An 18919-nucleotide genomic window follows, 5' to 3' on the forward strand; every position below is an offset into this window, starting at 1 on the left:
TTTAAATTGCTTTCACACTTATTATTTTTACATTATTTTTTTTTTTTTCTTATTTTTAATTAAGTCATGTTATAGAGTGATTTTCCTCCCAAATGTACATAAATTATGCATAAAATTCCCAAATTGTTCTCTATTTCCATATCTCTATTGCTAGTCTCTCTTTCTGTGATTCCTGATGAGGTACACGAGAAATGAATCTCCAGGATCATTTGGATCAATGTCTTTTGACAAATACTGGGTCACATGCAGTAATTTACTGAAATATGAGAAGGGCCTTCCTGCTGTTCTCTGCACATTAATGCCAATGAAAACAATCAGGAAACGTCTGTTTATGCGCTGATCAGTAGGAGTGAGATCATCTAGATAGAAAATTCAACAAGCAAATTAGTTATGTCTTTATTAATATTGTAATGATTTGTATGTTTTTGTTTAAATTTGTTTTTGTTATATGCTTGTTATTCTATTTAGCTTTAATTTAATTTTATTTCAGTAATTTTAGTACTTTAAGAAACATTTGTCTATATGCTGACCAGTAGGAGTGAGACAATTCAACAAGCAAATTAGTTATATTTTTAATAATATTTATTTTACAATTCTGTAATTTTGTTATGTTCTTATGTAATCGGTATTAAACGTTTAGCTTTTAAATATTTATGTTTAGCTTTATTTTTATCTCACTTTTAGTAGTTTTAGTACCTCAAGAAACGTTTGTCAGTACACTGACCAGCAAGAGTGGGATCATCTAGAATTTATTATAATTATTATTATTTTTATTTTAGTTTCCTTTTTTTGTTATTTTGATGTTTGCTTATGTAATTTGCATTCGTTTTCTTGTTTTTTGTATTAAATATTTCTGTTTAGCTTTATTTCTTTCAGTTTTAGTAATTTTAGTACTTCAAGAAACAATTGAGTGAGATCATCTAGAAATGTCAACATGCAAGTTAGTATTTATTAATATTTGTTTTATCATTTTTAGAGTTTTCATTTGAATTTATTTTAGTTTAAGTTGGTTATTAATTGCAATTATATTTTAATGCATTTTTATTTTAGTAATTTTAGTACTTATTTGCCATTTAACTCGGCTTTTTCATCTAATATTTATATAATTTTTTAAAAATTGATATCAGTTATATTTCAATTACTCAAAACAGTTTTAATAGTTTTCATTTTTGAGATAATAACAGCACTGATCTCTCGCTGGCGGATGAATAACAAAAAGTAAACATTCGACTAAAGAAGAGAGGGCTGGATGTCTGGATGGATATGGTGCAGTATCTCTTGCATATAGCTGGAGACAGGATGCGTTCATATCTCTGAAACACAAAGCATGACTGACAGGCAGATCTTATATTCCCAGTTTCTGAGCTTTAATAAGTGTAACAGAAAGGTCGGGAGAGGAAAAATGTGTCTGGGTGCATATGCTTGATCTGTGCTGGACCTTACTTCCAGCCAAAGAGGGCAATAGATCACAAACACCTCTGACAGCAGGCAGCACACACACACACACACACACACACGGCCACCCTGTGGAGAAAACACCGGCGCCTGATGGTCTTCTGATGCTGCCAATCACGACTGCATTATACAGCGCCAAAAATAAAGCACACACACAGACAACTACCACAATAACACTGACATTCAGCAGCACTGACCCATTTAGCAAGCTCTCTTTCATTAACTCACCCTCAGTGTTCCTCTGTAAACAAACAGAGCTTTTTTCAATGTTTGTGAAGCGCTTCAATAGCAGAGAAACGTCTGATTTATCCTTTACGGCCTCTGCCAGGCCATCAGGAGGAGTTGTTGCTTGGTTTTAATGCTCGGTTCATCAGGAAAAGTTCATCCAAATGCTCAATTTCAGTTTCAAATGCGTTTTGAAGTCAAAACAAAAAATATTTGCATGCTGTTTGACTGGATGAAAGCATGCAGTTTATGGTTTCAAGGGGAACTACAGCCGTATAAAGCTCCATATCAATAGAATATGACTACAGTACGCTCTGAAAATGAAAAATGAATAAAGATGGAAATGTAAGTCTGCAATTGTATTCAGTTTGAATACAAAAGAGATCAACAAGCTGCAAATGTGTAAATGAAAACAAGGCAGGAGCATTAAAATTAGTCATTTTTGGCAGCAGTTAATTAAAACTCAATTTGACTTTTTAATTTGACATTTTAACCAACAATGACTAATCATAATATGCATATATAAACCCATGAATGACTATTTTAGACATAGGATTTTTGTTAAAATATGCCATGAACAGGGTTATTATAATTAACTAAAACCATATAAACACATTTTCATAAATTGAAATAAAAATAAATAAAGTAAAAATAAATAAAAACCCTCACACTATATATATATATAAAAATAATTTCAGCTTGCCAGGGCAACATTTCTCATTTTCATTTAGTTTAACTTTATGTACTAAAATAGCTTAAACATATATATATATATATAAACAAAAAACTACACAGAAATGAAAAAAAAAACTAATAAAATTTACAAAATACATACAGCAAAAGTACAAAAATGTACGATTTAAATGAAAAAAAAAGCAATAAAAAGCAATTCAAAATATTAATAAATCTATAATTATATCTATCAGTGATACTCACTGGTCATGAGTTGATTTAATTTGTTACTCCAAAACAGTAAAGACTTTTCAAATATTTGTCTACATTCTAATTAATACTCATGAGATCCCCATTCAGCATTCCAGATGTCACACATTACATATTCATTACATAAAACCTGCAACAAATCACAAGTCAAGCTATATTTTTGTACTTCTGAGAGATGCAATCCTCCATAGACTATGCTAGCAGATTAGCTAGCACATTTTTTGGGGATGCTAGCAAATTTGCATGTTTTTACATACACACACACACACACACAAAACAGTAAGATACCATATCAAGGTCCAGAAATAATGTCAAAATCTAAAGTTTATTGTTTAGCTCAATGAAGGTCTAACTGGTCAGAACTGGAGACGGTCCATTAAGAGGAACACAGGCTGAAGTTGGTTTGCCCAGCTATCAGGAGACAGACGCGTGACTCGGGATAAAGTTCTCTAGTCTGTAATGGACTAGCAAATGCAGACTCAAGCATCTGTTTATACACACCAATAATCCTTAAAGCTGTAAAATCCCACCGATTTCACCCACATGATATCATGCTTTGCATAAGAGGCTGTATATTCAGAAGCTTTAACACTTAACGAGAAGACAAGGCTTGAGAATCAAAATTCACAAGCGCTGGGCTAATGTGATCTGTTACCATAGCAACCACTGGAAAAACGTAAAGCAACTGTTTGTGTGCAAAACGTCTGCATAATATGACCTGTGAACCGCAAAGACAACCTCACCACACCCGGCAACAACATGCCCAGGACCCAATGCACCAAAAACAAAAAGAAGAAAGACAAAAAAAGAAGAAAGCAAGCAAGCAAATTATATTTTCCTTGAAAATGGATATTAGAATTAATATTTTTTTTTGTAAATGTTAATTGTAAATGCATTAAGTAATAAATTAACATTTTTTTTTACAAACCTTAAAAATAGAACATGCGTGTTGAAAATGTGCTTGTCAAAATCAAATTGTAAATAAAGTGCCCTCCAAAAGTATTGAAACAGTAAGGCCAATTCCTTTATTTTTTCTGTAGACTGAACACATTTGGGTTTGACATCAAAAGATTAACATTTCAGCTTTTATTTACAGGTATTTTCATCTGGATCTGATACACAACTAAGAAGATAGCACCTTTTGTTTGAACCCACCCATTTTTATTATTTAATAATAGTGTTTAGTATTGAGAAACGGCGTGTGTGTGTGTGTGTGTTTGTGATGGTTTAGTTACACTGTTCTGCCATCAGATGGCGACAATAGACTGTTTTTATGAATGAGTCAGCAGTAAATACTTTTATATTGAAAGAGACTGAAATGCTGTTGTAAACAAGGAAATAATTTTTACTTTCAACAACAGCTTGTAAGACGCAGCCTGTTGAGCAGTGCTGTCATCAGAAATCACCCTTAACAAATGAAAGGATAGTGCGAGCCTATCAGATATTCAAACTAATGTTTTATTGTGAATATGAGATTGATCTGAAGAATGAATGCTGCATCAGATGCAGGTCATTTAAATCACACTCGCTCAGTCCTAAAAGTCTACTATAAATAATGCACTGCTTTTACTACAGTAATACATTAAGCTTTTAATGAAGCAACTCAACGTTCCTTTGTTACTATTTCTAAAGAGACATTTTGGAATTAGTAACGGAGGCTTGGGCTCAGCTGTTAAACTGTCAAACTTTAAATTTCAATCCACAGCAGAAGGAAGTAGATCTGTACAAAAGAGGGCTTTTAAACACACTCCATTGTTGTTTCTTATGTTTTTACACACTCTTGTCGTTGCTGTTGTTCAGACACACTCTCTCTGTTTAAATCTAGATTAAAGACTCATCTCTTTAGCCAGGCATTCACATAATTAATTTTATAATCTTGTACTGCAGTTATATCTGATGAAATGTACATTATTATTATTCTTTAGCTTGGGTTGAACAAATAATTTTGCTGTTTAGATGGAACAGCAGCTATGCTAATTATGTCTCTATTTGTTTCTCTGTTTCTGCCACAGGATTAACATCCCATGGTAACTAGGAATTACAGAAGCTTCAGTCTGGATCCAATCCTTAAATGATCTGAGAAAAGATAATGCCAATCCCTCAGAGGATGCCTACGCTCAGACAACATACAGAATTACCAAATTTTGCCATAAATTAAATATATTAAGGTTCTGCAATATATAAATATATTGTGGAAACTTAATTTGCTGTAGAGCTGCTTTGCAACGATTTGTATCGTAAAAAGCGCTATACAAATAAACTTGAAACTTGAACTGTTGTATAAACGCAATATCACACTCATCGACATGAGATATGGCTGTATATTGGCATGCTATGATTACCTACAGCCAAATCATAGCCCTGTCCATAGTACATACATATATTAAAATAATCTCCATTTATATACATTTAAATATATATGAATTTCCTTTGGTTTTGATGTAAATGTAAATGCTGGTGATTCTTTTGTGTCGGATTTAGAGGATTGTGAGTGCACTGAAGCAGAGATCTGACCAAGACACCGTGACATCTGTTCCTCTTCTTATATATTCAGGGATTAAGAGAGAAAAATGTCACCCAAAAACTTTCATCTACAAAAAGAAAAAGAATGGAGGATGGAAGAATGAACACAAAAATACTTGCGATTTGAACAAGAGACACCTTTAAAAGGCACAAACAAACAAAAGAAAGAGCTCATTTTCCAGTCAGATGAAATCTTTCATCCCAAGGTCAGAGGTTAAATCAATGGTTGCCATGGAGATTGACCCAGACAGCCTCCCAATTAACAGCTGCTCAGACTCTTTCAAATAAAGACTAATAATCTAACATTACATCACAACACAACTAATACGCTAAACCTGTTTAACGACACACAGCAGGGAGATTGGCTTATTGAACGCTACACACACAACGCTTGCTTGCTCTACAAAAGAGCAGTCAATTTACTAATGCTGAGAAAGCTGCTCCGCGGCGGGACGCTTCATCATCCTTACTGCACACCTGTTACATCTCTCATCTTCATACGCCTCTAGAGCTCCATCTCTGATGCTTCATCTGTTGCTCCTGCTGTAGAGAGCAACACGACTGGTCACTAGCATATGTTGTGTTTGGATACAGTTTGGAGTCCCTAAAACAGCCACAGGCTTACAAACAGCTTTCTGAGTCACTAAAATAAGCTCTAACCTTCAAATAACCCTGTAGGGGCGGGGTGGGGGGGCAGCTCAAGTGCAAGGTATGTAATGAGAAAAGCAGGTCTGCATGAGATAAGAAATTAAATGAATGAAATAAATGGTGTCACATTCACCTACTTTAAATTAAATATCCCCTACAAAACAAAAGCAAAGCAAAAGGCCTGGTTTCAGCTGTTAAGTCCCGTTCACACCAAGAACGATAACTATAAAGATAACGATATTAGCGTCCACACCAGCGAACAATATATCGTCTGTTTATTAAGCGCACACACGTACTGCAGCTTTAAATTCTCAAGCTCGTTATAGCAGGATGGATTCTGATTGGCTGTCAATGGTTGTATCGTTCATCGGCTCGAAAAAATCGTTCTGAAAGTGATTCCAACGATACCGTTTTTCTGTGCCTTTATCGTTATAGTTGTGGTGTGGACTCTGCTATTCTTTAATATTGAGAACGATTAGATCTTTTTATCTGCTTGGTGTGAACGGGCCTTTAGACTCACCAACTTTAAATGGCTTGACTCACTGACTTTAAAATAAATATCCCCAATAATAAAATAAAATACAAAACATATATCTATTTACCTATTTATACACACACACATACCATGTATCCCAACATTTGATGTATATGGAGTAGAAATTCAATTCATAATGCAAAGGGTGTGGTGAAGTAAGGTCACCTGACTTCTGGTTGCTAGGCAATAGGTTGTGGGTACTACAGCAGATACTGGTTTGCACATAGTTTCAAGAAAGAGAAGAAAAGGCAGAAGGTGAAGAGAATAGACGAGTGTGCAGATGAATGGGTGAAAGAGAGGCTCATGGAGGTGAATGGGATAAATATAGACTGCCGGCAGTTTGAGAGAGAAAACTCACAGAGGACTTTCACTCCTGTCTCTACTCATGATAGGTGGAGGGAACGAAGGACAAAAGGACTTGTAAACTGGGTGACCGGATGTCCTGCTTTCACAAGGTGTGCATCTCAGTGTCCCGACACAGTCTAAATACGGCCCAGTTTCAGCTGTTAGACTTATTGATTTAAATAAAATATTATCCAATGTCCTCTAGCGACAATATCTGGTGTCCTTGCAAAACAGAAAAGATGTCCCTGCATTCAAATTAGAGATGTGCATTGTCTAGGAAGTCCTGTAAAATTAGTCTATAAAAAATAAAATTAAATAAATACAAAAATTAAATAAATACTTTAAAATTTTCAAATAGAATAGAATAAAATACTTTAAAAGAAAATACAAATAAAATATATAAATAGAATATAAATAGAAAAAATGCAATACATTTAATAAAATAAAACATCATAAGAAAATACAATGAAATAAAGTAAAACTGAATAGAATAAAACCCATTCGAAGAAAATAAAATGAAAATAAATTAAAAATAAATATATAAATACAATATACAAGCATCTAAAATCTAGAATTTGAATAGAAAAGAAATTACAATATTTAAAAAATAATAAAATAAAATAAAATAAAGTAATAAAATATAAAATGGAAAATGGAATAGAATAAAATACATGAAAATAAAATATACAAATACAATATATAAATATAATATAAATAGAAAAGGATATAGCAATATTTTTTTATAAAATACAATAAAACAAAGTAAAATTGAATAGAATAAAATACATTAGAAAAAGGTCAAATAAAAATAAATATATAAATACAATATCTAAAATGTAGAATTATATAGAAAAGAAATTGCAATATTTTAAATATAACAAAATAAAATAAAATAATAAAACATAAAATAAATAACTGCTAACCACTGGTTGTAATTCTAAAGATTAGTGGAATAGGGTCAAAGGTTAAATTCTGAGCACCATCTGTCAACTGGACCTGATGCCTCTCTCATGCAGGCCAATGCTTTGGCCAGTTTTACAGCCAGTCATATGAAATAGTTTGAAGTAATGTGCAAGTGAAGCCGAACTTAATCAGCTGGTCAAGTGTGTTTTGATCAGTGATCTAAATTTTGCAGGAAATCTCCAGGAGAGGCTTTGCTTTAATATAAAATGCTGTGATCTTCTACTGCAGGCTAAAGCAGGCACATTTTAAACCTCAGCCAACCTAGCAGTAACATCGGCGTCACATCAAACTTTCATCCTAAAACAGCATTGGCATATTGAGCAGCACTGAAGTCTGTTTCACGGTAATATATCTACAGTTAATTTAGCATGCAAGCCGCATTTATCTATTGGCTACATTACGTTTATGGAAGGACTTTAAAAGTCAACTCAATTCCAGATATCTCTCTGTACAGATTGAACCCAAAAATATAGTCTACGACCACAAAAACACTACCAACAACAGAGCGGATCTGAAATCATCTAATGCTGATAAACTCTTGATTGTGATCATTTGATTATATACATTGTTATAATAGCAATTTAAATTCTTGAAATAAAATGAAACAAAATTAAATTAAATTAAAATAGCCACAATGTCCTAGCAGTATTTGGTATTGTTTTTTGGTTCTTAATATCGAAGAAAAGACATCCGTGTATACAAAACAGCGATGTGCAATGTTTAGGCAGTCCTTTATAAATAGTCAGAATGAATAAGTAAATAACAATAAAACTCATTAAAGAATAAAATCTATTAAAAACAAATAAAGTGATGACACTGTTCCATCATTCTCTTGTTTTAAATGTAAATTGATGATTTTTTGACATTTTTTTTCTAAATACGTTATCAAAAATAGGCATTACTACAAATATAAAACATCTTTTCATGAAATTTCCTGCAAAAAAAAAAAAAAATATATAGTGAAATATATAAAAAATGACTCATACCACAAAATAAGACTGTATTCATATTGCTCACAGCAGATCTGGGATCTATTTTTTGGGTTTTTGATCAGTGTGGACGTAGGGGTGGGCGATATGGGAAAAATATCATATCACGATTTTTTATAGAAATATCACGATTCACGATTTTTATCACGATTCTTTGTTAGTTTTACTATTTTGGTTTTACAAGTTGTCTGAGCATTACAGCCAAACTAGAAAGACAAAGATGCATGGCAGATATTTAGGCCAAAGTGGGCGAAGATAAAAAATCTTTGTCATTATTTTATTTTTCTTATTAAAAAATAAGAACAAAGATACACATTACAAATACACATAATATACAAATAAAACAAACAGTGCTTTATTTTCAGGTACAATAGGTGTATTTAGCAGAGCATTCAATGAAATTGAATGAACAAATATAAAAATAAAACACTAGATAGACTGATTCCTAAAGCAACTGTATTAAAGTTTTTCAGTCAAGAATAGTGAGTGATTTTTCTCTTTTGCGTTTTGTTGTTTTGTTAACGTTAAATGAATAGTTCCCCCACAAATTAATATTCTGTCATCTGTCTGTCAATTCTGTCATAATGTTGTATTTTTATATCATCATTTACTCAAAAGTTGTTTTAAACCGGAATGAGTTTCTTTCTTCTGCTGAACATTTATAAATGCTATTTTGAAGAAGGTGGAAAACCAAACAGTTGCTGGTCCTCAGTGACTTCCATAGGATTTTCCTTTCCTACTATCAAAGTCAATGTGGACCAGCAACTGTTTGGTTTTCCACTGAGTAAATAATGACAGAAATTAAATTTTAGGGTGAACTATCCCTTTAATGACAGTCGACAGCACGTTTAGTGTCCTGTCCCTTTAAGAGCTGCACGCATCTAATATACAGGCACGCATCCGTTTCTCTCTTAACTATTTACTTTTATTTTAGAGATAACCAACTCAGTCTGTATGTAAACCTTGTGTGTTTTGACAGTATTAGCGCAAAATATAACTTAGTTGAGTAATCAGGCGCTGTTAGACAGGCTTTTTAGTGTCGGTGCGCGCTCAGAATAAGCGCACGTCAGACCAGCGCGCGAATTAAACATTTAACCAGCAAGGCTTGTGTGCAAATAATGTACTTTTGCGATCGCGAATAAGTGCAGTGTCCTGTCTGAGTAACTCTACTGCTGTATGTCGTGTTGTACAGTATATAGAGACGGCGGCGCCAGAACTGTATTTGACAATGTGCGCGGTAGCGCGATACTACGATATTTCTTCAAAAGCAGATCGTGGAGACATTTTTATCGTCCACGATCAAAAATCGTCATATCGCACACCCCTATGTGGACGGGACAAACCAGATCAGCCGCTGTCATGTTGGCAAACTCTCTATGAATGAATGCAGTGGTTCCTGAACTCTCCTGCTCCCAGCATCACACCATCAGCATCCACTCCAACTGTAATCTCACACATTACCTGAGAGTCACAGACAAACAAGATTACACCGCAAGCAGCCCGTATTCCTCTGTTCATCCGCTCGTACGTCACGCTTTCATTTTTCCTGCTGCGCTTTCATTTCCTGAGCTCTGATTGCTACATAAGGCTGTGGAGTCATGGACGTGTGTTTCAGGCCGCGATGAATCTAATGTCATCTAATGTCATCTAATGTGGAATCTAGTCATCTAATGCTATGTGATTTCAAGACTACTGTCAATCATCTCAGACACTACTTTTGCTATACGAGGGTTTTAAATTTTTAATGTTACATACTTTGTATATATACACATATATATATATATAAACGAGTAAGGAAATATCAAGATCTGTGACAGTCGAGTCTTTAAAATGAATAATTTAGAAATTAAATTAAATTTCATTGAAACGTCTACCAACTGAAATAAAAAGTCTACCAAAACAGCTATAAATAAAATAATTTAGTGTCAGTGATTATTAAAATTGGAGACGTGCTGATATCGCGTTTGGTCTCGTATATCTTGTTAGTGTTGGCGCTTGCTTGGCCATTTGTTGTGAAAAAAATAAGGAAAGTGTGTCCAGCTAAGTTCAATTAGTATTTTGTTAGACGGGTATAAAAAAGCTTAGTTTACCGGGGCAGCGGTCACGTGAAGACCTCCTCGTGTGAAGACCGAAGAGTGTAAAGACCATCGACTCTACCGTGCGACTCCACCGGACAGGGATAGAAGTATCGCTTTTTATTTCTCCTCTTTCCTATACTTGTTTCACTTCTGTTTCAGTTTTTATAACCATTTCTTCTTACTATGTGTAAGTAAGTTGTGTTTTTTACCATGTTTGGCAGTGTTATTTTTAAGGATTACTGAAAATACTGTTGTTTGATTTGTATTTGTTATTTATTTTAATTTTAGTTAAATTAAGTCTGAATTTATTATGTCTGTATAGGTCTTTTATTAAGTTTTATTTTAATTTAATTTAAGTTATTTTAATACTTCAACAAACTAAATGGAAATGAAATAATATATATATTGAATTTATAAAATATATATATATATATATATATATATATATATATATATATATATATGTATGTGTATGTATATGTGTATGTGTGTGTGTGTGTGTAAATAACCTTTTGTTCTTTAATATTTTCAATTGTTTTTAGCTTTATTTTTTGTTTTTCATTTAAATGTTAAGTTTTGAAATTTTGTTGTATGCATTTGTCATTTTTATTTAATTTCTTTAGTTATTTTTAAAAGGTATATAGGTAGTATTTATAAAGTTTTAGCTTTTAGTTTTGGATCTGTTTTTAGTTGTTTTAATACTACAATTGATTGCTTCTGTTGTCCTCATTTGTAAGTCGCATTGGATAAAAGCGTCTGGTAAATGTCTAAAATAATAAATAATAATAATAAAATTACATATTACTGCCAAGTATTTCAATGACATACTATATAGTAAATATATATTATATATTAATACTCCAACATGCAACACAAATAAATGAATAATGAATATAATAAATAGATACAGCTGTGGTTTCCAGAACTTGCCCATTAGGGCTGTCGCGATTCGTCGATTTTAGTCGATTCGACTTCATTTTGCTCGCGTCGACTAACCGGCATTTCACGCATTTCACGGACGAGAATCCATAAAACACATTATTAGACTATTTATATATATTAAATACATAATTAAGCATAATTGTGAATTCACAAACGCTATGATTTAATTAAATAATGATATGAGATGCAGTTTAATTATTTACATGCGTGTATGTTAAGCACGTGCGTCTCACCGCGGCTCCGTTCACAGTAGCTCCTCAGAAACTGTTATCATTTACATGTGGAGCGTCTCAAACTCATCTCTGCATGTTGTTGTGAGTTTGGGTTTATTATAACCTTCATCTGGGAACGCAACGCGCGCCATTTCATCAGATGTGTAGGTAAATCATTTATAAATCTACACTAACACAGGAGAATACATCGCGATTTCAAAATAAAAGCTCAAACCTTCACTCTGAGTTTACACGTTTTCATGTCCACATATTCATTTAATTACAGCGGCTATAGCATTTCTGTCCTAAAAAATGGCCAAATATTAAAGATTAAGTGGACATTTTAATTAAATAGTGCTCGGTCAATATTAAACAAGGATTAGATCGCGCAGTAATGTGTAAAAATAATCACACATCGGCGCCCCCTGCAGGCCTTTGTTGTGATGCGTAATCTACATTAGCGCTATTGTTTATAATACATTATGTATTTTAGCAGTTTTGTTCAATGAAACCATATGATTTCTTGCTTTTGATACTTTATTTGAACTAATTATTATTGCATCATTGCTATTCTATATGTATTTTAAGTCAGTTTAAAAGCTATTGTTCACTTACATCTATGTTTATTACCACAAAACGATTTATTATAATTATAGGGCCCCGTTTTATTTCCAAATTCAGTTTTTTCCATTTACATTTTTCTATACTCTGTTTTAATGGTTAGATTAAATGTTATTAATCAAAAAGCCTGTCTAATTCATTGAGTTTTACAGTTGTATCTTTACCAAATTCTGTTTTCCATTATTTTCTGGATTCCATTTTAATGGTTCCATTAATTCAAAAGCATCTCCAATTAATTGATTTTATATGAATTTTTAATTTTTTTTCCCCAGAAATACTGCACATTTACATTTTTCACTTAAATAAATTCTGGTAAATAATATTTCTGGTAAATACTCTTTTTAAAAAGTGTTTTTTGATTATGATTTTACTAGAACATGTGGATATGCTGTCACTCTCACGCTATAATACTGATTTTGGATTTCATTTGGTTTAATAAAATATTCTTAAGTAAAATTGTTGATTTTTTGTGGGAAATTAGTAGTTTAGATTAATCGATCAATCTATAAAATTAGTCGATAGATTAATCGAAATAAAAATAGTCGTTAGTGGCAGCCCTATTTCCCATGATAAATATGGCAGCAACATTTTTAATTTTTACAGATTAGATGTAAAATAAAACCCCAATGAATATAATTGAATAAGAAACGGTTATTTAAATAAAAAATCAAATATGAATTACAACCCGAATTCCAGAAATGTTGGGAATTTTTTTTTAATTTGAATAAAATTCAAACTAAAAAGACTTTCAAAATCACATGAGCCATTATTTTATTCACAACAGAACACGGAGAAATTTGACACTTATCCACTAAATGAGCTCATTTCAAATTTGATGCCTGCTACAGGTCTCAAAATAGTTGGCACGGGGGCAACAAAGGGCTAAAAAGCTCTATTTTTGCAGCGTTTGAGGTAGATGTCCTGCAGAGAGGGGCGAGCAGACCCTGAGACCCTCTCAAAGTCAATACACTTTCTATGGTTTTCAGGATTGCTGGCGAGACCCTGAATTTCCTCAACTACTTTGAGACCTGAAACAGGCATCAAATTTGAATTGAGCTCATTTTGTGCACAAAATTGTAAAAATTTCTCAGTTTAGACATTTGTTATGTTATCTATGTTATTCTTTTTCATTTTCAAAAACTGTGCATTTAACAGTATTTTACTGTACAATTATATTAAATATGGTTAGATCTATTTCAGGTAACCAATTAACAAGTTTGTACCGTAGCAATTTTACAGTCACCATTTTTGCAATTATTAATAATTAAAATCATATACTGCTTCCAAGTAAATTCAAAAAGCGTAAATGCATGAAACAACTTTGCGAAGGGCATCACAAACACAGTTTGAAAGCTTTGAAAACAAAGTTAACATGAGGAGAGTGTTTCGTTTTAGCTCTTGAAGAGTCGCCGTTCCAATCTCTTTTTCTTGTTCTTCTTTAATAAGCGTCGGCTGAGATTTCACGATCAGATGAAACACACAGTAATGAGTCAGTTGGAAAGTGAAGTGCAGAATGAAGAGAGAGAAACTCAAGAGCAGGTGTTTTAGAGAGAGGAACTCAGTTAACCCGCTCACTGTTCTCAAATATAGGCCAAGACATCTCCTCAGGCTCACACTTTCTGTTCTCTCCCTCTCATTCATATTCCTCTTCCATAAAAGCATTGGAGGCTCAGAGCAGCCCATCCCAAACCACAGAGGAACACAAAGCACTAAACTCACAGAGACAACAACAAAATATCAAAACACACTTTCCCAAAACATCCTTTGAACACAAATGCTTCTAGCAATATAATTTCATTCTGTGCACAATCCCAAGACCTTTACTAGCGACTGTACAGAGCTGTGATGTCAAATGCAGCAAACAGGGAAAAAGTCCATTTCATGGTTTAAAAATGAGAAATTAAAAAACTAAATAGAAAAATAAATAAATAAACTGCTAATCATCTACTAAATAAAATATGATGAAACATTTCGGATTTACATACAGTATCTCTGTAAACTAAATACCTCTAAAACTAAACTAAAATAGAAAAAAAAATACAATACAATGAAATAAAATAGCTAACGCATCTACTAAAATATGATGAAATATTTTAGATTTATATACCTCTATAAACTAAACAATTAAACACTTATATATATATATATATAAAAAAAGTGTAAATGCTATAAATTTATTTCCTCAAAAAACACGGTGACTTTTGGACAACCATTAATAGAGAAATATGCTTTTTGCTCCCAGAATAATGCAGTTGACCAGCTAAACCTTGAACTCCTTCAGGTCAACGAATGTCATAGTGGAGCAACAGTTAAAAAGAAAGTCAAAACATGAATGATAATACATCAGGTTCAGTGAGGTCATCAGGTGCAATCAAACTCCACTGACAACAGAGCACCAGAAAAGTAGAATAAAAGATCTTTTGCATGAACTACTCCTGCAACGAGAAGTAAATTCATCTTTTTGCAGTGCTGAACAAAATAATTGAACTTTAACTATTCATAAGCCCTTGCTCTCTCTCTCACTCACACACACACACACACACACACACACACACACACAGAAGAATATGACTAATGTGAGCTCGACAACATCAGTGCAGACAGAATAGAGCACCGTGGGGGACAGACAGAGATGAAGAGAGAGAGAGAGACGGTGAACACACACACACACACACACACACACAGTGTTCAAAGCCACTTTAATCTCTTCTCTCACAAAACATCACACATATAAACACACAAGCAGAAGCACACGCAGCATATGCACAAAACATGAACATATGTACTCCTCTTACTATATCTTTTCATGCCAAGCCATACAAATGTGTGTGTATATGCAGTTTACCAGCAGTTTAGCTACATACATTCAATCAATCGCAGTTTTACACAAGTGGTCAACCGATACGAGTTTTCCAATACCAAAAATGCAGAGATCAAGGTGAGCAATGGCCGATATAATTAGTGTTAGGCCGATACATTGTGTGTTATACAGTAAGCAAAGCTGAGATGTCAATAATGCATAATTTTGAGATTATCAGGTCTGGTCAATATTTGTGTCTAATCAGATAATTAACAGAAGTGTTAGTTATTATATATTTTCTTCTAATACTCTTTATTCTACGATTTGGGGTCGATATGATTTTTTAAGTCTCTCACCAAAGCTGTATTTTTTTGATAAAAAAATTGTGAAATATTATTGCCATTTAAAATAACCGTTTTCTTTTTGAATACATTTAAAAATGTAATTTATTCCTGTGACGCAAAGCTGAATTTATTAGCATCATTACTCTAGTCTCCAGTGTCACATGATCCTTCAGAAATCATTCTAATATGCCGATTTGCTGCTCTATTATTGGTGTTTAATTATTAATAATGGTGCTTATTATTATCGGTGTTTTGCTGCTTAATATGTTTGTGGAAACCACATTTTTTCAGAATTCTTTAATGAATAGAAATCTAATCTTTATAAATGTCTGTCACTTTTTTTAATCAATTTAATGCATCTTTGCTGAATTAAATTATTTCTTTGAATAATCACTGTAGATTAAAGACAGTATTTTCATACATTTAAAATTTTTGTGTCTAAGAAACTGTACATGATGCTGTTATGCTGCTCATATTCAATAAAAATAACAGTTAATAATAAACCAATTCTATTATGTGGCAGAAAATATTTTTAATATAATAAAATATTATTTTATTTGAAGTATATTTTAAGTATTATTATTAAATAAATAATGCCGAAAAATTTATGTGACGTAAATGTTTATCCACCATTAGCAGGTGTGGCAAAAAGTCAATTTTGGACCTGGTTATTGGCCAACGCCGATAATCTCAAAATGGCCATAACGAATGAGCAGTTAATCAGCCGGACCGATATATCGGTCTATCACTCCTTCAACAGAAAGATAAGACCTCATGAGTTCACACATGCAAACACACTTGCAAAACACAAGCTGTCATCCCTCCATGAACCAGCCGAGAGATGATGACATCAGTGTAAACAATCACAGCGCATCCTCATCATCATCATCATTACCAAAAACAACAAAATCATTAGAACAATCAAACCCAAGCAGCACATTCTGATGAGTCATAATTGCAAGCCAAATAATTCTCTCTCTCTCGTTTACCTCTTGGTTCGGCGGAACATGTTGCTATCCAGGACGGCCGGTTGGCAGGCGCACACGCGGTGATGAGAGTGACAGCGGCAGCCGAGTGTGTCAACACACACTTAAACAACATTCACAGAGAGCAGCCGACTACGCCATAACACTTCACGTCCTCCCTCACACATGCTCCGGGTTCGTCTGAGTGCGTGAGGCTGACTGACGGAGACACACAGAGAGAGAGAGAGAGAGAGAAGGTGGCTCTCAAGGGTAATGTGCCAAGCCAGGAAGTACAGACAGCGAGAGCGAGCGAGGGAGGGAGGACTGTCAGCATGTGTGTGTGGCCATTAAAAGCCTATCAGAGCTCAGGGCTCAGGACTGTGCCGCTGGTAATGGAAATCTGAATGACACATGGGAGGGATAAAAAGAAAGAGAGGAAAGGATTATGTTGCTCTTGTTCATAAAATATAGCACGGGTTATTTGGACCCTTAAACATGCATGCCCGGATCATACTGGTCCATTTTATTGTTGCACAATATATTTTTAGCCTTTTAATGATATTAAACATATCTTAATATGTATGCACCTGAACTGAAATGTCTTAAATCATAATAATATTGATATTATTACAATTAAAATAAGTGTTTTCTATTTGAATATATGTTAAAATGTAATTTATTCCTGTGATGCAAAGCTGAATTCTCAGCATCATTACTCCAGTCTTCAGTGTTCTAATATGCTGCTCTGGTGTTATTATTATCTTAATATTCATGCATCTGCACCAAAATGTCTTCATTTTATTTTTTTCCCCTGAAAACATAAGGACGTTTTGTTTTGCACACCATTTAGAACAGAGAAAAAATATATAATTTAAAAAAATAATAATACATAATGTTTTAAATAAACATTAAAATATCATTAAAAATAAGTATAATAAAAATAATAATGTATAAATATATAGTAACAAATTTATATAGAAACAAATGTTTCACATAGTGTGTCAATTCCTTATTTTATTTTAATAATAAAAATGAGAATATATGTAAACATTAATTTTCAAATATATTAAGACATTATTTAAAAATTAGTATTAAAGTATATAATAATTAACAGGTATTTTTCATAAAATGTTTTAATATACGAAAAAGTCCACAAAAAGATAAAGATGTGTGAATTGATTCATGAAGATCAAATGTAATCTTCACTACCTAAGTTGAAATCAGATGGGTCAAAAGAAGAAAGCAGCACATTATATTATTGGCTTCATATGCAGAGATCACACCACAGGGTTTTGGGGCGCTTATACTTGGATGCTTGCATCCAATTGGTCGATTTCATTGTGATGTGGCTACAGAGCCCCACCCATCTCTCTCTGTATGCCAGGCTATATAAGAACTGACATCATCTCTGTGCCCTAGATAGCTCACCACAATAAACCTGGTCTGAACCTTCGAATCACGTCATGTCACAGTCGGCAAGGTCTGTTGGGACTGGGAGGGCCGCCGTCTCCCAAAGCGCACTCACTCAGCTGCACACAGGCCCAGACACACATTAAAAGCTGCTCATTTCAATAATAAATGATCTGGATGATGGAAAGAGAGATGAAATATAGATGAGAGAGAGATGCGGATGAGCTTTTAGGAGTTACCGGGTCAAATTCATAGAAATGAAAATATGACCTGGAATAATAGATGGAGGGGGACGTGTGTGACCTGTCCAGTCTCACAATGGAAACGTCACAATAGGGCTGGACAATATAGCTTAAAAAAAAATACAAATATTTTTTCCTGCCTTATATGGGATAAAGATTAAATGTAATAAATCATATTAAAATAAGATTTAGATAGATAGATCATTCTACGATTATTCATAATACATGCACTTTATGTCGCTAATAACAACAAATGTTATGTATTTTCTTTCTCTTTGTATTTCTATAAGTATGGTACAATGTGACAAACGAGTTAGGTCAAAATTAATCAAAAAGTAGTCTGATTACACTACCTAAAATATGTAATGTAATGGGTTACATTACTAACTACAATTTAATTTGGAATCAGTAACAGACTGCAATTTGTAAGTAATCTACCCAGCTTTGTGTTTATATATTTAATAATTAAATAAAAAGTCAATAATAAAATGGGATTTTTATTAAAAACATCCAAAGATAGCAAAGACAACTAAAAGCATTGGTAGAGTGGTTGTGTAGGTTTTTGGATGGAAGACATTCTGAAAGTCATGGCCGTCCAGACAGCGGTGAGACCGTATCCTGATTATAGCTGACGCGGTTCATCAGTCCTGGAAATGTCATATTGATTGTCTGCTGATTAA

At 33.3% G+C, this 18919-nt stretch overlaps 1 protein-coding gene across 2 annotated transcripts in view; it reads right to left on the bottom strand.

Moving 5' to 3' along the window:
- The window catches only part of LOC306873536 (microtubule-associated serine/threonine-protein kinase 1-like), a 57960-nt gene that overhangs the window by 29472 nt on the left and 9569 nt on the right, over nt 1–18919 (bottom strand). Inside the window, exon 1 of one of the 2 annotated variants that reach the window (XM_079422889.1) lies at nt 16612–16789. The exons of the other annotated variant lie outside the window; for it this stretch is intronic. Within the exon in view, the coding sequence (XP_079279015.1) occupies nt 16612–16631 (20 nt within the window). The 5' untranslated portion in view covers nt 16632–16789. Of the gene's footprint in view, nt 1–16611; nt 16790–18919 lie in introns of those variants that run through there. 2 annotated transcript variants of the gene reach the window in all.

Source organism: Barbus barbus (genome assembly GCF_936440315.1).
Source record: "Barbus barbus genome assembly, chromosome: 8".
NCBI classification, from domain to species: domain Eukaryota; kingdom Metazoa; phylum Chordata; class Actinopteri; order Cypriniformes; family Cyprinidae; genus Barbus; species Barbus barbus.